At 37.6% G+C, this 27,661-nt stretch overlaps 1 protein-coding gene across 24 annotated transcripts in view; it reads right to left on the bottom strand.

Moving 5' to 3' along the window:
* Positions 1-27,661, bottom strand: part of IQSEC1 (IQ motif and Sec7 domain ArfGEF 1) — a 341,869-nt gene that overhangs the window by 19,973 nt on the left and 294,235 nt on the right. For all 24 annotated transcript variants that reach the window (XM_040569093.1, XM_040569094.1, XM_040569096.1 and 21 more), the window contains 6 exons: positions 12,853-13,014; positions 9,360-9,482; positions 8,404-8,570; positions 5,527-5,666; positions 3,863-3,892; positions 1,451-1,576 (listed from right to left, as the gene is read on the bottom strand). In XM_040569093.1, the coding sequence (XP_040425027.1) occupies positions 1,451-1,576; positions 3,863-3,892; positions 5,527-5,666; positions 8,404-8,570; positions 9,360-9,482; positions 12,853-13,014 (748 nt within the window). The remainder of the gene's footprint in view (positions 1-1,450; positions 1,577-3,862; positions 3,893-5,526; positions 5,667-8,403; positions 8,571-9,359; positions 9,483-12,852; positions 13,015-27,661) is intronic.

Genomic DNA, 27,661 nt, shown 5'->3' with positions numbered 1-27,661 from the left:
ACATACTACTACTTACCATCAATTTTGGTGTTCTCCTAAACAGTGAATGGAACCACTCTTTCTCTTTATTACCGCTTCTTTTTACTCTTTCTTTCTAATTTGAACTTTTGGCTATGTCATTTTACTAAAAATAACAAATTTCTTCTACATTACTTCCAAAACAGTTTGATAACATCTACATCTACAGATGTTCGAGTAAGTAATAAAAAACAACAGGAAACTGGCAGACTGAAGATGACACTGTTCCACCAATTTACACCCAAACTCACATTTACAATTGAGAGTTTATACCCACAATCAAAGGGACTAACATTTTGTTGTTTTTGTTTTGTTGCTGTTGTCTTAGTTCCTGGTTTTAAGGTCTGAACGTATGAAAAAATTACACGCAATGAAACTGTACATCTGAAGAATGCCTTCTTCATAACAGAAAATTTGAAATATTTAACTTCTTAGCTCTCCAGCTAACAGCCAAATGCATTCCAAATAAAGTGCAACAAATTTTCCTATTTTTCAGAGTAAATCAGCCAAATAATTCCAAGCTGTCACTAGTTTCGAATGTTTGTTTTTCAGAAGACTGAGTCAAGTTAAATGCACACTAGAAAGTAAAGTCAACTGTAAAATATATTTCAACATATCCTGTTCCTATTTCAGTGAATAAACATGCCTGGTTCATAGAACATCTGTGGAAAACAAAATAATATGTAATTTTGTTTTTCCACAAGAAACTGGAATTCGTTATTTATTGAACAGAAACATTCTTTAGACAAATGAGTAAGCCAGAGGTTATTTTTGTTCTGTATAGTAGAAGATACTGTATTAAAGTACTTTGTTATAAACAACTATAGTAATCAATAAAAGGCTTCAGTTTAAAAATAATTTATATATAGTGAAGAAAATTAAGAAAATTTAAATATTAATCATCCTGAGACTGTTGGAGTACAGAATAACAGGTAATAGATACCTATTTCTAGAAATGCTCTTGCGCTTATTGCCACTGATTTCATGGAGACAGGCATTTCTGAGTACCTCACTAGAAACCTATTCAACTCTGTAGACAGCTAAAGAATACATTAAAAAGAAAGAAAAAAAAGACATTTGCCACCCAGAGATCTCCAGAAAAAAAAAATAAATTAGAGAACCAAATTTGTAAGTGATAGATAAAACGTCACGAACAACCTGGTGATAGTTCAGTAAAGGCCCCCCGCATCATAGTCTTTACTTACACAAAAGCATGATGATAAGATTAACAGGCAAAGCTTCCCTTGTTTCAATGCAAGCATATGAATAGTAGAATAGATCTTGTAATATAATCAGGTTTTAATGCTCAGTAAAAAGGTTAAATGACCGGGAAAACATTTGCCCTCTCTGAATCTTTGCATTAGCAAAGGTAATGCTACAAAAAATGCACAAACAAGAAACCCCAACCAACCTGAAACTGAAAAATACATACCACAAGAAGGTCATTAAATAAAAATATTTCTCGCTGGTGCAACCCAAGCTTCTGAGGTTTGTTTGGATCAGGGACTTCAAACAGCCTACAGTAGCAAACGAGCCTCCGGTGGGGTAATGAGAGAACCTATTGTCATACAGAGGTTAATGGTTACTAAAGCAATATTTAGACAAGAAAGAGTGCCTTTCATACCTAGGGTCTTTTCTGAATACTTTAAATATCTTTACCTCTAAGTTCATTAGACTTTTTCATTAAAGCATCATCAACAACAACAACAAAGATTTTTATGCCTCAAATTGCATGACATTCAAACTTCAACAATGCTGTTATATAAACTATTACAGCTTGCATCCTGCATGTGGATGACAATTTTATTAGGGATAGAGTTTTACTTTGTGCAACAAGAAAAACTTGAAAGAACTTAAGAATAAGCAACTGGGAACTCACTGCAAATGATGTTTGCTTTCCTGAGCATTTTTATATATCAATATTTGAAGAAAGGATGCAAAACAACTTTGGCTTTTGTGAGATGATGAATTTGCTGATGTTGTAGATTACTTTTTGTCAGCCACTGGGTTAATTCAATTTTTTCATTCCCCAATACCCAGGAAAAGGTGACATTAGAAAATAGTAAATGCATTTTCAGGCTGGTTTATTTTCTCAGGCCAGCAACAAAACCAAGAATAATTTTCCATTTGATTATTAGAAATGCTGGCTGAATATACTTGCAAAACTGTTTTTTTCAGTTTAGAGAGACTTCACTTCTTTCAAATGCAAATGATGATGTCTTGTCAATAATATTAAAAGAAATCCTTTAAATTTTAACAATTTGAAGTACAGAATATTCTTTGGTAACTGGACATATTTCATTTATATCTGATATTTGTTTATAATTCCTGATTCTGCATAGGAATTATGAGATTTACCAGCCAAAGGAAAAGCCAAAGACTGCTAATGCTGCTTCTTCCTCTACATAAGCAGGAAAAAAAAAAGCAATGGAAAAAGAGCTTGTTCCTGACTGGTTGTCAAACCATTTGGTGACATTGCAGTTTTTCTCAAAAATCAAACAGTAACTCTGCTAATAACAGATAAAATGCTAATAGCATTTAATTTATTTATGGCATTAGCTTAATTACTCACTGTCCCTGGACTTGCAAGGAGAAGGTATTTAAAAAAAAACAACAAAACATGACATTTTCTAAAGGAGCCAATGTCTTGACAAATGGTGAAGAACTTGATGGTTTCTATATTTCAAGCTGACTATTCTGGTAATTGAATAGCTTACGTGGGTTCCCAGCGAAAAGTACCACGAATAAAAGTTGCATGTCCTCATTCTCCCCTGCCTCCAGACTTATTTTCCCCAGTACATGGCAGTCTTAGATCTACTATAGCAAGATAACAAAACCCAAGGGTAGTCACTGAGTCTATGAACTTGCAAACAATTCTAGTGAGCTCTGGTATTGAAATTTAACTATAAAAATGCTTTCCTTCATAGCAATGGATGATCATGTAAGATTCCCTTACACCGTATTTCACAAAGGTTACATCTTCCAGTTTGTTTTTACAGTCCAGTGATACTGCTAGACATGCTTCCATGAAACAATGACAGGCACTCCACTTAGGAATACAAAGCTAGCTTTGAATGTTTGCAGTTACTTACACAGAAAAAGCAAGAAATAGAAGACAGACAAATGGAATTTTAAAGTAACTTCCCTGGATTGTCCTGAATGAGGACAGCGCATTATATTGATGAAATTATAATCTATAAAATAGAAATCATTAGGATCAACTTTGTATAAGGTTATCAGATTTTGGGGTACAACATTCGCTCCTCTTCACTGAGGGTGGTTTTTTTTGGGGGGTATTTTTATTATTTATTTAAAACTACTAGCAAGAATGTTATCATGAAATGAAAGCAAGTAGAATACTGCATTAGAAGAATAGTTTTAGAAATATTATTAAACATGTCTATCTGGAATCAATATTTTCTATGTCCATGCACCTTTCATGAGAGAACTGTTAAAATAACTGGCAATATCTTTCTAGAGCATCATTCAACACTGAAATGGACAATAAATAATAAACACACTGGGACCCAGGTGATATACAAATGTAATTTTGCTTGCTTATTTATTTATTTTTTACTGGCTAATTTCTACAGTGGTAACAGCATTTGAAATGCATAAAATGTATACTAAAATGGACTAGAAAATTCCAGGCAGTAAATTAAAGAGTGTCTCTGGTAAATATGTTTTTAAGGAAATCTTTACACTGTGGATAGTTATTAGCATAAGAACAGGAAAATTTTGCTTGAAAGAAGCCATATTTTTAAAAATACTTAAATGTAATGTTATGCATTATTGCCAGATAAAACGTCTACAAACTTTGAATGAGTATGAGAAAAATACCTACACAACCAAGTCCATGATGCAGAGATCCAATCTACAGTAGAAAGACATATATACAAGTTCATTAAACTTCAGAGAAACACAGTATTGTATCATAGCAAGTAAATACGTCACGGTCTTACTATGACTAAATGCCTATAAAGTAAAAACAAATATTTCTATCAATAAAGACTATTTCCTACATTTTCTTTCACACAGCGAAAAAGTGTCTCAACAGAAAAATCCTTGATCCTAGGACTCCATCAGGGCATTGTTTTTCTTAATCCCACTTGATTTACAAGGTTCAGGATTAATTTTAGGATTTGGGTTGCCACATGCTTTAATAAAGACGAACCACACACACACAAAAAAAAATCTCCTCAGAAGCCTATATATAAGCTAAATCCCCAGTCAGTTGTGGAAAGTAAGTTTCATATGAAAGCATAAGTGACTGTGAAAACTGGACTTTAGAATAGTTATTTCCCTTCTCCTGAAAAACACGTAAAAGTTTTTATTAATTGAGGAAATTTTGCTTTCTCTCTCTTCTGCTTCTTCCAGGAGACCTCCTCAGTATTTCCTGACTAGGGAACAGAAGCAAATCAGATTTTATTTTGTTGGTTCCTCTTTTTTCCCCTTTTATTTAGGGCTTTTCTGAGAAGAGATTACAATTCAAAGCTCTTTAAAAGTAATAGACAGAATCTTGAGATCCATGCTCTTTTTCTTTAAAAACAAAATTAAACAAACAAAAGCAAACAAAAAACCCAGTCCCTGCTTCAGTAGAATTCCCCAGTACTGCTAAAAAAATCATGTAGGACTAAGAACAGACAAGTCCTCTGTTTCTTTGGTTTTGTTCTGGGCTGCCTTTGTGGTTTCTACCATGAAAATTTTCAGATGACTCTAGGACTTGAATTCTTGAAGGCTGAGTATCCATTTTCCCTTTCAACATTAGAGATCATGATAAAATATGGTCTTAAAATCTCTGTGTTCTCTTAGCTCCTAAAACAGAGGGAAAAACACCATGATCTTCTTTTTCACTCTCCTTTTCTAACAGATGCTTTGAAGATTAATTTATATAGCAAAATATTTCTGGATTTTTCCCACAACAAAGCAAGAGGTATCTTTAGATACTCAAAACCAGCATTACAATTCCTAGGACCTGATTTCCAGTTCTCAAACAAAATGTCATAATGTCCTCTTACAAATACCAGTTCACCGAGCTAGCTGCAAAGCTCAGAAAGACATAGGTATTAACAGAAGTTCTCTACTACTACTTGTAAATTCTGGAGTCATAATTGATGGCATAAATGTTGAAATACGATTCTCTACAATATTACTTTACAACACACTTTAATTCTCTTGACATATAAACATAAGAACTGACTAAAATGCAGGCATCTCCAAGTGTAATTTCAAAATTATAAAGCTTCACAGAGAGAAACTGCTGGGAAAAATTATCTTAAAATGAGTTTAAGGCTCAGAACATCATCACTCATGAATACCAGACTGCAACAGATTCATCTGCACTGTGAATGCCCCAAAATTAAAAACAACCTTATAACAAATTATTATCTTGACGATTTTAATCTTTGCCATTTAACAACCAATCTATAAATCTAAGCAACACAATTATGTATTGTCCTACATCTCCTTTTTATGTAGTAATTGACATTCAGAGCAATGAAAACTTACCGGTTTCTTTCCTACTATGAGTTTTTCAACCTTCTGGACTTGGGATACGTGATCCTCATTTGTCTTCAGTTCCCGCTTGCGGATTCGCTCATAAATCCCAATCAGCATTTCTCGTGGGATATCTTCACCATCATCCACACCTGCAGAACCCAAGAGTTTTTATTGTCAGACTGTTTTGTTTCATAGCTGTCACTACTTTGTCAGCTGACATCTCCCATGATGTTCTTGGGCCCACCTTACCAAGTAGTAGAAGTTATATTACTCAGTACTGAAGCACTGATTTTTGCCCAAATGCTTGCTATGCCCATACAACAAGACATTGATGGAAATCACACATTTTTTTTTCTTTTTGTTTTAAAACCCTAATCTAAAGCTAATACATAAAAAGACTGATTTCAAATATAAATTATTTCTTTTAAGTTTCCTCCATTTTGGTGTCAAAGCTCAAATGAGTTGAATAATCCTTTAGACATTAAAATCTCCCTCTACCCCAGAACAGAGCAGCACTGGGAGAAAACTGCACAACTGTCCTATTTTTCCTCTGCTCCCATATTAGTTAACACTCTGCTCATAGAAACATTTCTACAAGACAACCTTTATGAATATCCAGCAAAATGAAATTAACAAGCATTTCCTGTATGATTTCAAAACCAATTAATTTACTCTGGAAAAACAGATCAACAAAATAGCCTATTTACAATGTTACTGTTTAGCACTGTATGAGTATCATCAGCACACAAGCATTGTAACAAATGCCCCAGAGTCGAAAGCTTAATCATGCATTTTTAACAGCAGTAGAAGGAGCCCAATTTCAGTAAGTGTCTTAAAACTAGATTTTCTGGGACAGGGAGACGCATATTTATGTTTCAGATGCATTTTAAAGCAACAGCCTCTTATCTCCCATTCAGAAGCCAAAATACAATATTTTGTCATCCAGCGGAATGACTGCTCAAATAAAAAATCACTGTGATAAAATATGGTTTCTTTGCAACTAGAAGCAAGCAAAACAGCTTCTGTTCTGTTCCACACTTACAAATGTTCCACAGACCGCTCTTTGAGATCCAGGCATTTAAAGTTAAAGGCAAGGCAGTGTGTTACAAAAATGCCTACATGAAGGAACTGCTGGCATTCAGACTGGAGTTCAGAGAGAATGTTCCGTACTTAATGCAACAAATATGACTGCAGTATTACCCTAAGAGATGAACATCAGGCCATTTTTAAATCTTAGCGGAGTTTATGTTAAAATCTCAATGCTAACTTAAATTTTGCTAAGCTGATACACCTGCTAAGAATAGGTCATTAGTTGTCTTACATAAATCTAAGGGAATAAAATCAACACTAGACTTTCATTTTCAAGATCTGAAATTCCAGAACTCCACAGGTATTTTGATTTCAGTAGCATTAAAATGATACTAAGTGTGTAACGCACTCATGAACACCAACTGCCAAGCACCTGAGATGCACCAATATATTTTTTGATACGAAGCAACTTGTTTCTGTCTTTCTGTCATTCATCCCACTTTCAGGCATGACTGAGAAAATGTCTGTTAAGCAATACATCAGTGCTCGCTGGTGCCTGCAATGGTAAGCCTGTTTTGATACCATGCTGCTACATCCATTGTTGACAAAAGCAGAGAGACTGTGCACTAAGCTGTGCTTGTCCTGTGCTTAAAAGCAGGGGGAGAGGATTGCAATGACTGAGCAGGCAATTTTCCTGGCCTTTGCACAAACACATAGTAATGGAACTATAATAAAAGCTTCTTTTTCCCTATGGACACAAACCACCTTAAAAGAAAAAAGGGATGGGGGACTTTAGCTTTGTTTTATTTCTCCAACATCTGAGTGCTTTTCTGTGATAAAGAAAATGCTGTCTGATCCATTCTTCCTTGAATGCCCAGGAACAGCAGGAGGTATCATATCCTCATGTATAATCTTCCTCAGCTGTACAGGGACAACTTCCCCTTAGACAAAGCTGAGCACTGTCTGAGCTGATACTGCATAAAAATCTGTTCTTCTTCACCAGAAAGAACCAGGGCAGAAAGATCTGAGATACAAACATGGAATTAAAAATGTTCGGCAATCTAATTATAGGCTTAGATGTGCAATAGGCTGTCAGATAGTTTCTTTATCAGAAAACACACCAGCGAAGACACTGAATAAATGTATATACTATTTACGGTGTACCTTTCAGGATGGTTTTGGAGTTGTGATTCAGAACGGAGATCTGATATCCCTTATTAGGACATTGGCTGCTATGGAGAAATAGCAAACTACAAACTGTGGAGACAGTATCTCTATGAGAAATCACTAGTAACCTTATGCTGCAGTGTAGTGGTGTAGTTCACTAGCTAGAAATCACATTCCTCCTCTCAGGTAAAGTCTGCAACATAGTGACACCATATGAAGATTTATATATATGTAAATAATGTACACACACATTCTTTGCAAACTGTCTTTCTTGCAAAAGAATTCATTCACTTTCATTCTCGTGCCCAGAAGTTGCAGTCTTTATGAGTTGTCCTTTGACTTTGTGAAGGGTCTAAGTGTGGCAAATTTCAATTGTATCTAAAAATTTGAGGCAGATGGTAATGGTCACTTTTCAGCTACATTGAAAGAACTGGGAATAGAAGGGCCTGACAAGACATCTACTCGAGAAAGACAAGATAAAAATGACAAAATACTATATCTTTAGTTTTGTTTTCAGTATTCCAAAAATACAGTAAAAGTGACGGTGGTTTTAAAAGCCAGATGAAATCAGAATCAAGTCTCCTACATTTTGCCTTTTTTTTTTTTTTTCTCCCCAAGGAAATATGTTGTTCTTCCAATGACAGTTACAGGAGGAAACTTTAATGACGACTGTGGTTAGCGTTTGCTTACCCCTTAAATTCTTGACAAAGTCTTCTAGCTTCATTTTGCGTTCTGGTTTCACATTTGGACTGTACATATCTGTGTTCAACAGTATAATGGCAAAAGCTAGAATGAAGATGGTATCAGGATTTCTAAACTGTCTCACAACACCTGGGTTGCAGATGCAGTACCGTTGGCTGTAAAAAAGCAAAGAGGGGAAAGCTGTCAGAGCTATTCATTACTATTCTAATTTCACCAAATAAACCAACTGCTACGTTCCAGAGACTGAGCAAGCTATTATTTGATTATCCATAGTTATATTTAGTTTTCCATCCACACATTTTCATAAGGCAATTCTAGAATATGGAAGGCTTTTGTTTTCTACTACCTTTGTCACCTTTTAGTGCAGACCCTGAGCTACAATAACTTCAATATTCTTTTTTTTTTTTTTTTCAGTAACACCCATTGACACCAGATAAGAATACGGCATTGATTTTAGCTTACTGTCACATGCTGATTTACGTCTCCTGCCCTGGATAATGTATGCTTGGTCGGTATTAATAAACTAATGCTTTTTATTCCACTATTGCTGAAATGATTAATGAAAGGTTAAAAGCATGTATACTCCGAAAGGTAAATGGTCATAATTTCACTCATATAAACTATCATATGCAAATACATTGCTAGACATTCAAAAAATCCTGAAATTTCTTTTTAGCTGATACAAGAAAGACCTTTCAGTTGAGAAGCCTTCCACATCAATGCAAATAACATCCATGAATAGCACCAGCAAAAAACCCCTACATTTCACGTTTAGTGAAACCACCACAAATGCCACGCTGTATTTGAGACTGTATGTAGCTCACAAGGACAGTGCAAATAAGAAAGAAAATAACCTAGATATACTCAGCTTCCCCAGTTCTCCAATTTGACAGCTAAACAATAGCAGGTTTCTGGTGACTGAATAATTTATTTCAGCATCATACCTAAAAGCTTCAATGAGCCGTTCTACTTTCTGGGCTTCTCCTTGAACACGGATATGAGCCTGAAATTTCCTGAGCGCTTCATCCAGTTCCATTGTTGAGAAGTCCATCTCATCCACAACACAGCTAGGATAAAAACATATTGCCATTGGGTCTTTCCATTTCTAACAGTGCACTACCGAAAGTAAAATTTTGAGACCAAAAAAAAACCTTTCAATTTTCCACCGATTGTAGAGATTCATGGAGATTTTTGAAACCTGCAGCAGCAACTGCAATAATTGTAGATGAACAAGAACAGATCAGTGAGAATGTGTACACGTAAGCAGAAAATAAAAATAAATTATTTATTTTTTTAACAGCAGAGCTACTGCAGTGACAAATGTCTGGCCAATTTAAGTCACATGCCATTGCCAGGAATAATTATTGGGTTGTGTTTTCAGGCTAATCAACTAATACTAGTCAATGCCTACAATACTAATAAAAAAGGAATTTATACCACTTGAAATACCAAATTTCAAGCAGCCTGCAGCAAGCACAATAATATGTACCAAACAGTTATGTCCAGGAATGTTCTTAAATACTGAGAAAAAAAAATTAATCTTGTCTTGATATGCTTTTACTGTTACTGCAATTCTCATCTCCCCATCATTTACCACGTCTTTCAGTTAATATTTATATAGGAATAATTACTTTCTTGCTCTGAAAATACAGTGCTGACAAAAAATAAAAAGGAACAAGTTTAATATAATTAACAATGCGAACAATGTCATTCTAACACTGTTTAAAGACTACTTTAAAATCAGAAGCTTATAAGTTTCATTTGTTTAAACTTTGCTTTTACTTTTTAAATAACCAGACATGAATCACTGAAAGTAACAACACTGTAATGCAGAAACCACAGAAAGAAAGCACAATCCAGTTTTAAAAGCCTTTTCTTATATGTATAGCTTACAATGATAAATTAGAGTAGCTCATATTTTTGCTAGTAATGTTGTAGCTACCATAGATTAATACTAAAGCCATTTATTCACTTCACCTTGTATATTTTTCCTTTTATGCAGAAGTGAAAGGAAACAACAGCCTTGGTATTTCTCACGCCCTTTACAACCCACACCTAAAAACCTATTATCAATTCTGTAATAATGCTCACTGTCTTCCCACCTATTATAAGTTCTGTAACACTTTCAAAAGGTCTTTTCTCCTTTAAAGATGTATAGCACATGTGCAGACAAGCCGGAGTCAAACTGTAGTAATTAAAGCAATTAAGGACCTCCAGAAACATGCTGGCCAACAGCATAACAAGGAGGGGGCAATCTTCTTTATACGAACTACAGAGACAGTAGATACACCACCATGGTCAGTGTTCTTAGCTGGAACCAGTACTGTTCTGCAAATATTTTAAAATAGTAAACAAAACCTCTCTAGTGGCTATGTAATGACAAAAAAAAAAAAAAAGTAAAATTATTTTGGTTAGGTCTACAGCAAATGAAATCATGAAAGTACTAATATCAGGAACACGTGTTAATATTTTGTTAACAATGGTTAACAAAATGATAACCTTTGATAAATGATATCATAATAATATAATAATAATGATAAAGAGAACATGATTATAGACTCTAGACACTGCAGGAGATCTGGGCTACGTATGTACTGTGGGTGAATAAGCCTGTGCTGAAGACACATCTTTACTCTTAGAGCTGCATCTTGCAGACATGTGAAAGCAAGAAGCAGCCTGGCAAATAATTGAACCTTCTTCCTGGATCTATCTCCTGCTTCCTACCTCTTTACAAAATTTAGGCAAGGGGGGAACATACCATTTGGTGGGGCAAGACACCTACAAGTGCCTTGAATCTCTACTGTACTGTTTCCCTGCACTCTTACACATAACTGTGCAGTGGAATGAACTGGAATAATAGAGTGAGCAGAGCAACAGAACATCATATTTTCCCTTTGCTCTTAGCAGCATTCTTTATGAAGATTTTATTTTATTTTTCCTTGAAGATTTTATTTTATTCTTCCTTTGAGTAAGCGACTATATTTTGTTTTCTAATGCAAAGTCAAGACACAGTAAAAGGCCAGATCCTCAGCTACATCTCTACTGCATCAGGTACTCCTCGGTCAGGCAGGGAAAGCTGAGGCTCACTGCAGAACAGCAGTGGCTCCAGAAGCATGTCTGATATGCTCCACTTATTGGCCAGGGCAACATTAAGGCACTATGCCAGCCCCCTGCCTCTTCCACTGCTTTCTGCTGGGCGTGGTACTATAGAAGAAGGCAGCCTTGAATAAGAGAGAGGAACAAACCAGAAGAGCTCTAAAAAGCATCTATGGCATATGGATACATGCCATTAAGCATATTAATACAGTGTTCAAGCTTGCATTTGAAATAGATAAGTTCTGACAGTGTAGTAATAAGATCAGGATGACTGTATGGAATGCAACCAACATGTTTACAGTATGAAGCCACTGAAAGCAGTCTGTAACAAAAATGCAAAGAAAATATAAGGTGTTTGCACACACTTTGTACCATGATACCATAACCTTAACAATTCTGAGAGGTATCAATAGTATCAAGAAACATTCCGTCCTCAGGAAGGGCCGTGTCCATAGATTAATGCAAATTGCAGCACAGCTTTTATTATACTCTGGTAAAAATTGTGCTCAGAATTTCTCCTAGTCTTCCTTAATGTGCACAATGTTGTGGGGTTGTTTTTTCTTTTTTTTTCTTTATTTTTTCTTTCATTCTCAGCAGTCCTGTTAAACACCTACCTAAATTTCTTATACAATACCTTGAACAAAACTGGACTGTGATGTATTCATGTTTACAGGTCAGTGTATCATACATTAAAAATCCCCCAAAGAACAGATGTTTTAAATGAACAGCCTCTTCAAATGAGGCGATTTCTATTTTGGTCTACTTTGTAATATAAGGGCTAGAAATTTATGACCAAACTGCTAAATGTCTAGTTTTCTGCTTCTGTTTTTTAAAAATTGTTTTTATCTAAACTTTTGAAAAAGGCCAGTTTGCATAGATCTTGTCTATACATGGTGAAATCCCTGTTTATCTAACATCTGAGCCATTTAGTTGTAAAAATTATTTTCATATTCTGTTACTAATACAGCCTTATGTTGCATATAAAACAATTTTGTTTCATTCAGTAAATTATTAGAGAGCCTGACTAAGGAAAAGCCTTTGAAATAATGTACTCTAACACCAGTGAAATTAAAGCATAAATTTGGAGTAAATGTACATGACTACAGAGAATATAAAACTTTCTGGGTCAATAAAAGAAACAATAGCTCAGCTGGAAAGCAGAGAAATAAATATTCATTTATATTCATGCTTTCGTTTTCAATCCTTAGAGTCTAGTTTCACCCTCCTTCAGAATAATATCCAAAGAGATGGGCCAAACATTCAGTGCAAAACTACCTCTAGCATGATGAAACATCTTGAAGATTGAAATACGCTTATCTCCTCCCCACATAAAATACTTACTCTAATACATCTCGGTTGAACTGTTTTTGTCGATTGCCCAAAAATTCTCCAATCATCTGTCTGCTGAGACCTTTTCTTTGCAGGAGAAAGTGGGCAACACCAACTGGAGTGTCGGGCACAAAACCTCGCTCAATTAGGTACTGGACTCCTTTCTCAGGTTTTCTGAAGAGAAATGAGAATGCAAAACATTATTATTTTTTTAATTCTCCACTGGAGCATCTGATAAACTTTACAACAATTTTGCCATCACTTTTGACTAGCATATTATCAGCATGGTCTAATATAGTTTCAGGACAAATGTAACCATGCCACAGAACATACTGTTCACTGTTAATAGCTTACTAGCTTCTTTGCATGCACTGTTACACATTTCTCTGCTTCATACTCTTTTTCCAAAGAGAAGCTTTATATGTTAACAGCTTCAGGCATGAAAGTCAAAATTCGTCAATGCAAAAGATAAGCCCAACAGAAAAAAGAAAACCAAACTAAATGAAAAAAAAAAAAAAAGAACGCTGGCACCCTCAAACCTCTGCTCTCAAAAGTTTAGCTAATCAAACACAAACATCTGAAGAGGTATAACTTGCAAGCTAAGAATACCAAAATCAGAGTATCAGCCAGCAGGACCAGGTAGATGATCATCCCCTGTACTCTGCTCTGGTGAGGCCGCACCTCGAGTGCTGTGTTCAGTTTTGGGCCACTCACTACAAGAAGGACATCGAGGCCCTGGAGCATGTCCAGAGAAGGGCTACGAAGCTAGTAAAGGGCCTGGGACACAAGTCCTGTGAGAAAAGGCTGAGGGAACTGGGGTTGTTTAGTCTGGAGAAGAGGAGGCTCAGGGAGACCTTACTGCTCTCTACAACTGCCTGAACGGAAGATGTGGGGAGCTGGGGGTTGGCCTCTTCCCACAGGTAACTAGTGATAGGACCAGAGGGAATGGCTTCAAGTTGCGCCAGGGGAGGTTCATGTTGGAAATTCAGAGACATTTCTTCTCAGAAAGAGCAGTCAGGCATTGGGAGGGGTTGCCCAGGGAGGTGGTGGAGTCACCGTCCCTGGGGCTGTTTAAGGAGAGGTTGGACGTGGTGCTTAGGGACACAGTTTAGTGGGTGACATTGATAGGTGATGGTTGGACCGCATGATCTTGGAGGTCTTTTCCAACCCTAATGATTCTGTGATTCTAAATGATCTCCTTCGCACTCAGAAAGTACCCTTTTTCTTGTAAGTAGTGTTAATGCTACATTCATATAATTCTGAATTGTTTTCAGAATTCTTAATCTTTCTGAATTTAAATTCACAGCATGGAACAAAACCAGGAATAATTTTCTCCATCCCCCTTGAAAGCAAACTACATTCGCCTGCAAGGCAGAATAATACAAGCCCAGGAGACTTCCTCTCCAGCAACTGTCAAGTCAGAAAACAAAGAACACGACCACAAAGCACAGCTCGATCCAAAGATAACCTTTACTTTAGATGTAGAAAATGCTGTATCATTACTTCTGACACTAAACCACAACTTAAATTCTTACCCCTTCCCTCTGATAAGCCTGAACATTTAAAATCATCACAGAAATTACACATGACTTAGTTGGCATCAGTTCCTATGCAGTTGAATCATTTTACACAAGTTGGGGTCTGCTATTTCACACACGAACCTCTGCTTCTGGCTCAGCAATATGAAATTGCTTTGTTTAAATGCACTTCCAACCAGGCTAGACAAGAAGAGGAGACTGAGGGGAGACCTCATCGCGGTCTACAACTTCCTCACGAGGGTGGTCCTCTGGGGAGCCAGGAGTTGGACTTGATGCTCCTTGTGGGTCCCTTCCAGCTCGGATATTCTGTGATTCTATGATTCGAAGTCATCAAAGCAGACTTTAAATCCTTTTAGCTACTGGAAGCCAAAAGCTCTTTACCCACTGATTCTTCCTGCACGCCGAAGTGAAGCATCAAGAAGTTTTGCAGTCTAGGATCATTTGGAAGTGATCCAATTTGTTTTAAATGTTGTAACATAACGGCAATACCTGTTAACTCTGAACAGTAATAACATGAAAATGAAAACCGTAGGAACGCAGACTACCCTTTCCCTATGTGATAAACCAAACTGTGTAGCAGTGGCAGGAACTGCAGGTTAACAAACATGTAAGAGTTATTTACACAATGGAGAAAGTAAACAAGTTAACTTTCTTTCTGATTCATGGCCTTATCCACTGAATTTTCCAGCTAGAGCTCAATAAAACAGCATCATATTATTTTGAAATCTGTCCACTAGAAAGCATTTACTTGTTCTGTTCTACAAAAAAACAACCACAAACCTAGAGAATGTGACTGACAGCAAATGAAGAACTTGTTGCAAGTTGACTCCAGCCAACAGCCAAGCACGTAGATTAATCCAGCAGAGAAAAACTGCTAAAAATAAAGAACTTAACAATTAAAGGGTTTACGTGGATAATTTCTACTACATTTTGAGATGAGAACTGTAATTTTCTGTGATGTTACTTTGATCTGTTTTTGAAGGTTCGATATTTACCGCTACAACAGGGATACAGGATTTAGGATTTCTTAGAGCAAGCACTAGCCCAATAATTGTTCTTACAGGCAGAGCCTGGGCCTCCAGATGGTCTTTTGGTACTTCACCCCAAGTAATGTCAGCCTACCATATAGTATATTCTAAAGGACAGCATGAAAGAAAAGTAGCCAGGGGAAGCTGGTGGTGGTCTGGAGTTGTCGGGTGTCCCATTCACTGAGCAAGTCAGTCTACAAGTTTTCCCATTACCAAAATGAGTACTATCTGGCTCACAGAAGAATTCTGAAGGTTAAGGGTTATTTGTGCAAATTCAAATTATAAAGCTCCAAGTAAATGAAGTTTCTCTGGCTAACTGTGGGTATTAAATTTCAGAGGAAGAAAAAAAAGTCTTCTCCAATGGGTACCTCCCCAGCTCCTGTTCAGCTCAGAAACACTGATTTTGTCTCCTGCTTTGGTAGTCTATTTTGCTGACAAAATTGTCTTCATACTTTTGTTTTTGGTGATCTGAAACCCTGAACTCATTTAAGACTGTTGACCAAGCAATTAAATTTAACAGGAATCAAATGTTAACAAACAGCTTATTGGAAAAACAACCTCCTGTTTTTAGTCACCTTGCAAGCTAGGGAGATTCAGGGGGATTTATTGCTGCTTCAGGCTGCCTCCTGCCCCTCGGCCAGGACTGACATCATTGCATGTGAGAGGAGAAGTATGTAATACAAGACTGGGACTCTGTGAGAGCATTCAGAAATATTGAACTGCCAATCAAATTTTACTTAAAAGTGAAGTTACCAACAGGTTAAGAGAGAAGTATGTACAGGATGCTTTCCCTTTCTGTCTTTTAACATGGGTAATAATTTTCCTCTTTGCAGATTCAGAGAAATTGAAGAACTAAATGGCTCCATGGAAATTTAAGTCATCCCTGACATTATAAATTTCAAATATTACTAAGTATGAAGGAATTGCCTAATAAACAGCAGGAGGGCATGCAGGTTGGGTTGTTGACTATACCCAAACTACCAGAAATGTTTGTTCCTTCTCAATAAGGACTAAGTGCGCCAGGTAGCCGAAGGGATTTCTAAGGGGGCAGGAGAAGACAACACAAGCAAATGAGGACTGTATTGCTGGCAAAACCAGATATTTTTGATTGGGCAAACTGTTTCACTAAACCCTAATCTTTCTAAAGTTCATGACTGGATGTGGAAGTGAGTGGGACGTGACAGGGTCATGGATTTGAGATGAGGTGGGACAACTGGCAGAAGCAAGGATAACTTATGCCAGTTGTCCCATCTCATGTCAGATCTACTCAGAACTGAGAGTAGATCCTTCTACAGTTACAGCTAAGAGCCTTCTGTGATTAGGAAAATTCCCAGTGATGACTTGTTAATTACATCTACCAAGAGCAGGGAAGATAAGAGTCTATAAATAGCAAAAGTGGAAACTGCATAAGCTGTGTATTTATCTTCAGATTTGAATATATTAACTAATAGCAAAATATACCCTCTAAAACTAGCATCTTACATCATTGAAGATATATGTATTTACAGAACTTTTCATCTTTACAGGATTGGTACAATGCAGCCATGTCCAAAATAAAGCTAAAAATCTATCTCAAAAATATATATATCAACAGGAATCTACTGAAAGGAAGAAAAAAATAACTGAAAAAGATGTAGAAATAAATATTTAAATTCAATTTTCAGAAGCTGCATAAAGGGCTAAGGAATTTACCAGAAACTGATTAACAGCAAGACTTTTTGGATGATTTAAAGCAACATTTAGGGAACGAATGTAAATGGAGAAAGCAATGCAAGCTTCAAAATAACTAATCAAAACTGTACATTTTAACAAGTATGCTTTTAGAGAGTACTGATCATATCCAATAAAAATGTTATCTTTGTGTGTTTCTGAAGACACATTGGATTCCTCCATCCCTTACTGTAAATTGACATTTCTTAAAAGGAAGAACATTTCAGGAGTGAAGACTGCAGCAAAATTTAACACAAAGACAACACTAAGGTAAGAGAAAAGAAAAAAGACAAAAACAAGAAACAAACAAACAAACAAACAAACAGTCCCCCACCAAACCAAGACAACAGAAAATCTCTGCAAATCACTGCTGTTTCTTTTGCCCCCTAAATTCATTTGAACAGGTGTATTTAGAAAATTTAAAAGGCATTATAGTTACTAGAAGGAGATGGCTTGTTTACTCAGCAAGTTTGACATGCAGTACTGAAAGCATAAATTCAGGGGAAGTTCATACAGCTTGCTGACATTTGTATAAATCTCATTAGATCAGCAGTTTGCTGGCAGACCATTTACAGTTTCTGAAGCTGAGGAGTTGTTGCATTTTTTCTCCCCTTTAACAGGTATGCAAATTGAACCTAGAAAAGTCCAAAGAAGTTCGGTATGTTCAGGAGCTTTGCTGATGTAACTGACGCACAAAGCTCTTTTTAAAAAATGGACTCTTGTCATACAGGGTAGAAGAGGAGAAAAGATCAGACAGGGTTATAGTACCAGTCGGTATATTGAAGAGAGAAATGTCACTTATCCAAGTTATAATTGTACAAGAGGGGAAAAATAAGTTTCTTTTCATTAGAGCACACATATATAAGTAGCACAGTATTTTTATAAAAACACTGCGCTCCTAATATTTTTAGTGACATGAGCAAATTTGTAAGGAGAGAAGTGAGTGAGACACCTGTAATTCTGCATGTGTCATTATTTGTCTCAAGTCACTTTTATGTGGCCTGAGGAAACACTGACAGACCATGTTAGGATGTGTGTTATAATGATTTATACCATGTGAGAATTTGCCCCAAATATGACTAATCTGCAAAGAAAATCACCAAACAGCTGTTGCAGAACATTTGGATCGCCAGTGATAAAACCCAGCCCTACAGCTCCACAAATTACTAAATATGGACTGTCAAAATCATGTCATCCCAGTCACTGGTTTGACATTTCCTCTGCTTGAAGTCTGTTTTCAGAGACACTCGAGACATGCCAGAGTTTGAGGAATGCTAGTGTACAGCAGGTCATGGAAAGACGTAAGGAAAGCAGGAAAGCCACAGCCAGAACCAGCTCCTCTTGCTGGGGTGGGAAGGGTACCAATGTCGGATGACTGACTTCCCAAGTCTGACAAGGGTGCTCACACAGCCCAGTGGGTAGCGCAGGAGCAGGGACAGCCACGCAAATTGCTGTTTAAGCCACAAAAAGAAAGAGTCAGAAATACACCAGTGCATGCTGCTGCTGCTTGTTGGACATAAAGCAACACCAGATTTCAAAAGTTAGTGGTACTTGGCAAGTGGGGCTTTGTATTATCCAGACACTCCAGATGTTATCTTTCAAATGGTAGGAAATACTATTTCTGCAAAAACACGGTGATGAATTTGAAAAGGGAATTTGACAGAGGAAAACTTTGAGCCAGACATTAGATGGTAAGGAAGAGATCAGCACTCATTTAGCATTTACTGTTATCTACCAGATGTACTGGTACAGCCATACTTACTGCAAAACCAACAGCGCGAACTTGAGGGCTGTGCTTTGGTGAGCCCTTCAGTGGCAGTACCAGCGTTTGCTTCATCTCTTCTCTCATTCCCCTTGCTAGCTTAAGACTTCTTGACAAACTGAACTAGGAGACAAAGTTTTCTTCTTGTGTGTGTGTGTTTTTTGTTTTTGTTTTTTTTTTTTTAATCCAGACAAGCTCCCCACCTAGCTGCACAATCACTTGTATTAAAAAAGCCCAAAGGCACATCGATTCATTGTAGTTTCTCCTCTGCACTTATGCGCATACACTACCCTGAAAGAAGTATAAGCTGAGAGAATCTCGCAAACAAGCACTGCAAATGTTTCTTAGAGGCTGTCATCGCTGCTAACAGAAACAGATCACAAACATGCTGCTGCCAAAGAAATCTTTTCATGCTGGGGGTGGAGGATTTAATGCAGCTCCGATGCCAGCCCTTGGTTTAAATAAATAAATAAATAAACAAACAAAATCTTCCTTGCCTTTGATACCAAAGATCCCATTTTGGACATATTTACAGTTCTCACAAAACTAATCATTAGCTTAACACTAAATTCCAGGGATGACTCTCTTAATAGCAAGAGCCTAAGACTTTTCTTGGTTACATTGAAGAAGTCAATTCCTTTTTAAATAGCTCCAGTGGTAACAACAAGCTGATTGAACGTTCTCCTTAGTTTGGCAGGCAGCTACATTTTCTTCCTATGGCTGTACTTCTTTCTTCGTGTTTGTTCAATATCCTACTGCTGTCACAGTGAGCCAGGAGAATCACTATGCCTATTTTAAACCTTCTGGAAAAGAAAACAATATACTTAAAATACAACCAAAATTAGTGCCAAAACAACTTGTCAGAGTTCACTCAACTATGCAGCAAGGAAAGAAAGGGACTGAAAAGAAGAAAATCAGAGAAACTGACTGTATCTTCCTTATGTTACACAGCTGTCCAATGAAGAGAAAGAAGGGTAAGCTGTAAATTGAGTCTTCTGGTAACTACAAGAAAGAATCTCTGGGTCAGGACAGTAAATAAAGAAACTTCACATTTCTCACAGCTTCTCTTTATTCCATGGAACCAGAGAGGCAGTCAGTCACACTACTTGGACAGAAGTCCTACAGGTTCTCCCCCAGCGGAGGTTTCTCCCCACTGAATTATGAAATTAGTCTTCTCAGTCACTTTGCCTGTTTCATTGAAGACCAAACCAAAACTCTTCCACCAGAAATGTGAAGGCTTACTTGCAATTACACTGAATTATCTGGAGTAATGTCCTTTCAGTGAAAATTAATTTATACTCCTGACACTAACAAAAGAATTTTCTAGGAAGTGATCTCAATGACCGGTTTTATTTCATGGGGGAGCAAAAGAAAGACAGGAAATTCTGTAGACATCTGTTTTCACATAATGAATAACTTATCTAAACAATACTACCATTACCTTCCATCTGATCAGTTTCTTTACATGACCATTACCTAGTAAAGTGCTAAGAAACTATACATTACACATTATCACTCTTACTGAATGTTTAGGCTTGCCTTAAAAGTAACACCTGAATCAGAGTTGATTAGAAAACTGTATCAAGTACAGGGTGTCTGAGAGTCAGCTAAAGGATCCGAGCAGAGTAAGGCTGAGTCATTCTAATAAAGGGGAAAGAGTAAAGTATAAAACTATTACAGAAGTAGGGTTTTTCTGTACAAGAAGCATCAGCCTTGGGGAGCAAAGCAGTTAGCAGAGTTAAGAGAGCCATAAGCTTAAGAACCATAAGCACTTCCAGTGCAGTAGCTGGACATGTTCTGGCTGGTAAAAACAGCCCTGAGTCATCATGTTATAGCAGATTCTGCAGCACCTCATTGTTGCCTCTCTTGGCACTGGGCAGCCTGCATGGTATTTTTCTTTTTTTTCCTTTCTTCTCTCTCCTCACAAGAAAGAGAATGTGAAAGAAATTTTCTCACCTTCTCTGACCCCACTGCATCTCTGCATTTCTCAAAGAGCAGGGAAAAGAGCTTGCAGCAGCCAGCAGAACAAAACACACTCCACTTTCAGACAAGACACATGAAAAACCTGCTGGTTCTCTCAGAACTATCTACCAGGATTAAGTATTGCTTTTGTGTTTATGCAACTGTGAAATGAGGCATTAAGATATGAGACATGAAGATGACTACCTCCTTAAAATTGAGGAGCAGTCCCGGTCTTAACATTTTCTAGTGTCCCTGCCCTAAGTTCTCTTTCCACACCCTCACTCCGTTTACACATAACAGAAGTACTTCAGCTTCGATTTTTGCAATTCTGCTGATTGTAGATGTGAAACATTAAGTCACACTTACTTTAAAAGGGGTACCTTTTAAATTGGCAATGCAGAAATACAGTTCAAAGATTTTCAGATTCTTCATTTACAGATCCACCAAACACCAAATCAGTAGACAGTTGTGAATTGTCAAAAGGGAGCTAAGAGCTGGTGCCCCCTTCTCTTTTCCTTAACTCTTTTTCTGAAGGTTCCTATATGTGGCCTCCCCAGCTCACTATTCCAACTGTATGCCTGCGAAAGCAGCTGGCCACATTTTTCATTCTCAAAATCTGGTCACTTGAGATTTAGGCAGGCAAGAATGAATTAAAATTCTGGCATCCAGAGTCACATCAGAGCAGGGCTGGGAGCTGCTACTCAGTCAAACTCCCCCATGCACAGGGTCATTTTCTAATGCATGACCACATCCTGAGCACCCACCCAGGCATTGTTGGAGCAAACTGGTTACCGATTCCTGGCACGCAGCAGCGGCAGCGAAATGTGTGCCCAGAATATTTAAGGGCAGGCAGAGCTGGTGGCGGAGGATGAGGTAATGGCTCTTTCACTGTTCCAGGGACATTCGCACACAGTTACCGCTGCTCATAGTGCAGCCTTTCAAAAGCTAGATTTGTTTTCAACATTTGGTAAAGTTTATCCTCCCTTTTAATGGCAATAAAGGGAATCCTTATGCCCATATTTGAAACCAGTGCTCAGGCTACTATTGGTTGAATTCTTCCAGTTATACGTTTCAGCTGTTCTTTATGGGCAGGACAATGTATGCTAATCAAAGAACCCATCGTGGAAAAAAGGAGGGGAAAAAATGGGTCCTCGGGGAGAAAAGACAAAACACGCACAGAAAAAAACAAAACACGCATGGCTTTTTTTTCTTCGGGTGTTCTCACTTAGGGCTAAATGTTTTTAGAAATAATGAAAGTCATACTAAGAACATTCTTCTCTTCTTACTAACTCCTCAGCATGTTAGAGGACAAGCTACATGGAGTGCTTTGATTTTAATTTTTGTTGGAACTGTCTGTGGATGAATAATCTGCAGTCCAGATGTTGCAACAACAGTAAAGTCCCTTTCAGCATACACATGAGGATGGCAAATGGCTCCGTTGCAAAATCCTTAAAAAGCCTCCTGCTTCCCCTTTCCTACTCCTACCGAATCTCTCAAAAAAATCACAGAAAAATAAATTTGCCAAGATATTACAGCACAGTTGACAAAAGAAAAGAATCAGTTCAAAGGTAAAGAAACCCAACTCAGTTTGATTTGCACCTTCTTCCTCCTGCTCAATCTGCACTTACAAAGCCTAAGATCATTAGAAAAGCTTCCAGTAAGCTTTCAACTTAACATTCTAAGGGGTACAGTCTAAAAATACGTTTTCAAACCAGACATCAGAATGGTGAAAGGATGCCACAAGACCTAAAAAATACACAAAGTGTGTTCAGCATCTTTAGCGAAATTCATTAGGCATGTGATCCATGTAAATGCAGAAACAAAAAATTAATAGACATAAATATTTAAACTAATGGCTAATTGTAAAACTTTACTTTTTATTTTTAATAAAACTGGACAATTTTTATGGATTTCAAATAAAGAAAATGTTTGCAATACTTTCTGAATGTAACAGTACTTAGGAATCAATCTCTATCCACATATAAATAATAGATACACCTTTGTTGAACAGTTAAAAGTCCATGGAAAAGCTCATTGACAAGCCTGCCTTCTCACAAATAGTACGTTTGTATCCTCTCAGATTTCCAACAAGAATTTCTCTACAAGTTGTAATTTGCAATTTTGTATTTGGTATAATCCCTCCAGCACTTAGCGAATTCCTCTCGTATCTGCTTAGTAAAATAAAGAAATACTTGAGTTAATGTTCCAAGGAATCTAGACATGCTTAAAAGAGACTGCTTCTGGAATTAATATCCAAATCATATCCCTAATGATTTTTAAATTTTAAATAAAATCATCACCACCATGAAATAAATAAAGCCAGTAGGTCTTTCAAGGTTTAGAGGTCAAAAGATCACTGCATAATACAAGCAGTAACTCATGACTTTTTAGTTCCATCACTAGCACCTTTGAGAGAATTCTGGAAGAGTGGGAACCTTGATAATAGCCTGTTACGAAGGAAGTTGCAGAAAAATCTTCAAAACAGTAAGCTGTAACGGACTGGGGACACGGAGAACAGTCCCCTGTCTGATAACTGGCAAGGAGCCAGAGTCACTGCCACCAAAATGGTGGCACAAGAGCAGGGAGTCTGGCAATATTCTTCCTACACATGCACAGCTCTGCACAGGATTGTAATCTGCTACTACTGACAGCAAAGCTGACCCAAGGGTAGGAGGTGTTTCTTCAGACTGCTGAGGTTAAACCATCCTGCCCTATTTAATCTGTTAGAACCATCAGTGCAGTGGTAGCAGAATGGAACCTGAATATCCTACCAGATTGGGCTGCAATAACTGGTAAGCCTGGTATTTCCAGACTGCAGTCAAAACAAACACGAGAATAAAATCACAGTCCTTTTTACTTTTTTTTTTTTTTTTTAAGCAGCAGTCAAAAGCCCTCTTGAAGCCTTGTTTACAAGCAAACTAGTCTCAAAGTCTGGATTTGCATAGACAGGGTTTGGAGCCTGCAAAATAAACCTTTCTAGGTAGTGTTTTCCTTCTGCCTATAAGTGAGGGATGGTTTCCAGCATCATTTCTCCCAGACTACATCCCTTTCAGACTGCACTGCAGAAAATGCCTAATTCAACACAGCTGGCCTCACCAAGCTTCCCTGGGAGCCCTTGAACTCTGGGCACGCACCTGCAATCCTTCCCTGAGGAAGTCAATGAATGGTAACACACAACCGGACACCCTATTGACAGAGCCAAATCACTACTGCCATTCAAAAATACCAGCACATAAAGAAACTGTTACTTAGTTGCAAGTTATTTGGCAGAAATCATTCTGTTTTAGGGATACTATATATTCTAGTATACTGGATACCACAAAACATCCTTAAAGGTGTATTTCTTTAATCAACACTAAGGCTGCAACTTGAGTGCCAAGTTTTAGTTTGGAACAAATTCCATGATCAAGTGATAAAACTCCTAGAAAAGTGGCTTTCAATTACCTCAGGTTTTTTCTCTGCTGCCGTGTTCTCCTTTCTCCAAGGACCTCTGTGCTACTCAAGTTTTGCATAAAATGCTGATTAAAGTGAACTAGACCACCACTTGTGCTCGACTTTTACTCCACCCGTAATTGGCTATTCTAATAAAAGGCCTCTGGTAAGAAAACTGCTCTCTGGCTTCTGAAAATTATTACTGTAATAGGAGACACAGAAAAATTATAAAGCATCTGTTGAAATTTCAACTGTGAGGATAGTGACTTTCCATGTTTTTGAAAACTCTATTCTTTCAACACTCCTCCTGAACAAAGCAGAAGTATTTACTCTACTACAATTCAGGCACTTCTTTAAGTTTTTAAATTCTCTGCATTTCAGCCGACCATGTACCGAAAAGAAATGACACGATTATTTGTCAATTAATGTTTGGGATCTTAATTTTTAGGAAAGATTTCAAAGATGCAATGAAATTAACACAAACTTGTTGTAAAAGGCATCCCTAAAACTTCCTCTGGTGGATTTGGAAAAAAACCCTCATAAGAGACAGCTTCACAGCCACTTCTTTCAATTCTGCGTGCTGTCCTTCCGCCTGGGTGGAGCGCACGTCCTCCCGGGAGCTCACTGCCAAGACCTGCACTCCCGCCTGGCTTTATGATTGTAAACGTGTCATGAATGAGGACACTTTCAAACGACATCTAAAATGGGTCTGCGGCATTGACTCCAGCTCTGAAGAGCATACTAAAAAAGCATCCCAACACAGGGCGGGCGTGCACCGGGTCACATGGGAGGAGCACAAGCAGTTTGCAACACAGGACTGTGTGCGTAGGCACCCCTCTTCTTCTGTCCCGTCACGGGAGAGAAACTGGGAAGGGTTTGCAGACCAGCCCATCTGACGTGCAGACCCGCTTCCTGGCCCGTCTCTCGGCAGGTCGGGCAATCATCTTTCACGTTGTTCTGTTTGTGAAACAGCAGACTGCCAAGAAACCAAATCTAGGACATGACTTTCTTTTCAAAAAATGTTTGGACATCCGAATGCTGTGACGTACCTCATATGCTAAGACCAATGGGCTAATGTTACATGCCTAATGCTCAGAAATTAGTTGAAACTATGGCAACTGTACAGCACATACCTAAAAGGAAAAGGTATGCTTCGTGTTGAATAAATCGTAACCTTTAAACCCTGGCAAGTGCCTGAACCCAGTCTCTGTCCCTTCAGTTACTTCAAAAAATGCAATCTGCAGTCTTACTAATACACTCTTACGAGTCTCCTGAACTTTTTCAAGAATAAAGCTCTGGAAGCTTCCCAGCTACCTTTTGAGAAGAGCTTGCAGATTCATGCTCCATCACGTTCTGTGATGGTTTAATACCTGACATTGCGCAGAGAGGAACTGAGGCTATTACTGAAATGTCACAATCTCTGTGGACTTGAAGAAGAGCCATAATCAAAAACAAGGTACACAGGATATTTGGGGATTGTCTGAGCTATCAATAGAATCAGAGTGACTCACCAGAAGGTCATTAGACTCTTCACTTCTGTATCAATCCTGGAGATAAAAACATGGTGGAGGAGTGAAACAAGCATGCAGCCAAAGATCAGGCAGTGAAGTGCTGCCCGGAATTCTGCACGGTGCTCTGTTTTAGAACTCACTTCTAAAAAACTGCACATCACCTCACAACCAGCCAATATATACAAGAATTTTTATCTACTTTCTTTCAGGTCCATGCCGCAAGATCACTTAGATGTGTTTCAAAGAACAGTTTCTATTCTTTTCTATTCTTGATGTTTATTTTTCACTTTCAGCCTCCTACTGATGTGACATGTGACATCTGACAATTTCCAATGCCCTCATTCATTTCCACATGGTGCTTGAGCACTTTTTCCATTCACTGTTTTTTCTTACACCCTCCTGCAATTGACTCAAAGGACTGTATTATCGAGCTCGAAGTTCACCGATCATTGATTGCTGAAGGTTTAATTACTATGTAAAAAATGAGCAAACACCAAGTCTTTTAAATGTCAGCCAGACGGTTCCAGCACCTTCCTCCCCATCCCACCTGCTGCCAAGGATGTTAATGTTTTCAAACCTTCTAAAGGAGCCTGCCCGGTCTACTTCAAAAGCTTTAAAAACTGCAAAGTTCCTCTGACTTCTTCCAGTTGGTTAAAAGCTCTTGTGGAGGCCTATTAACTTTTTACAAATAGTTAAAACAAGCCTGAAAGCTTTCACAGCCAAACCTGACTGATCCATACTTAGTATTGTAATGCACAGCCTCAGGTGATGGCATCAAAAAACTTTAAATATCTCAATGTTACAACACATTATTATATGATGAACCACTGATCTATTAATCCAAACACCACAAGTCACAGCACTGCTAGCCAAAAGCGAGGGCTGAACTCATTCAAGCTGTAGGAAACCGTGAAGTAAAGTCTACGGCAGCACACCAAATACCTCCTAGCTCTTCAGAAGCTACAATATTTTCAGAGAGATCCCGAAGTACTCTGCAGAGAATTTTTAAAAAAACAAACTTCTACAAAGAGTAATGTGAGCTGCCAACAATATTTTAAAGAAAAATAAGAACAACTTCTGGCACTTAACATCTTTAATCTAAGAGCGCTAAGGAGCTTTATAAGCACTACTACCAGAATAGGTTTAAGTTTATTGTACCCATTTAGGGCAAGGAAGTTGGCACACTAGGTATCAACCAAGCGGTGAAGAAAATCTAAAGATTTCTCATGCCAACCACTTAGCTGTGCTTATTTTCACATTATGATAGTTCTAATAAGATCTGTGTAACTCCGGTCATATGAATGCAGAGATTAAGTAGTATATTTTCTGTTACCCTCTATCATAATATTCAGTTTTCTACAGACACCTGGCAGTATCCAAGGAAGAAAGTATTTAAATAAAACATAAATTTATAAGCTATTCTATAGGAGCTTTAAACAACTCCATGCATGGGAAAATTAGCAGTCAAAGGTGGAAATAAATATTTTGTGACAATGCGGTACTTCAAATAACTACTTAGGGTAAAAATTTTCAGTGAAATGTTTTTTAGTATCAAAGTTTTGATGAAATCCATTGAACAGGTTTCAGGCCTTGCCTGGGGTAAACAGGAAGTTCATCTTCCACTGCTTGTCATTTTTAATTCCCATGTGACAAGTTTTACAATACCTACACGATTAGGGCAGGAGAAAATTTTGTATTTGTTATACCCACAAACACAAAAAATGGATCAGAAGTAAACAATCATATTTTTCCCCAAGAAAGGAAACTGATTTGTCTTCTTTAACAATTTACTACCATATTTATATATTTGTTTATTTCCCCCTAAAGCTGTGTAACTATGAAGATGTCAATTTGTAAATACTCTAACATGAACAGCCA

The sequence above is a fragment of the Cygnus olor genome, chromosome 10 (genome assembly GCF_009769625.2).
Source record: "Cygnus olor isolate bCygOlo1 chromosome 10, bCygOlo1.pri.v2, whole genome shotgun sequence".
Classification (NCBI taxonomy): Eukaryota; Metazoa; Chordata; class Aves; order Anseriformes; family Anatidae; genus Cygnus; species Cygnus olor.
This window is presented reverse-complemented; position numbering and strand designations above follow the sequence as displayed.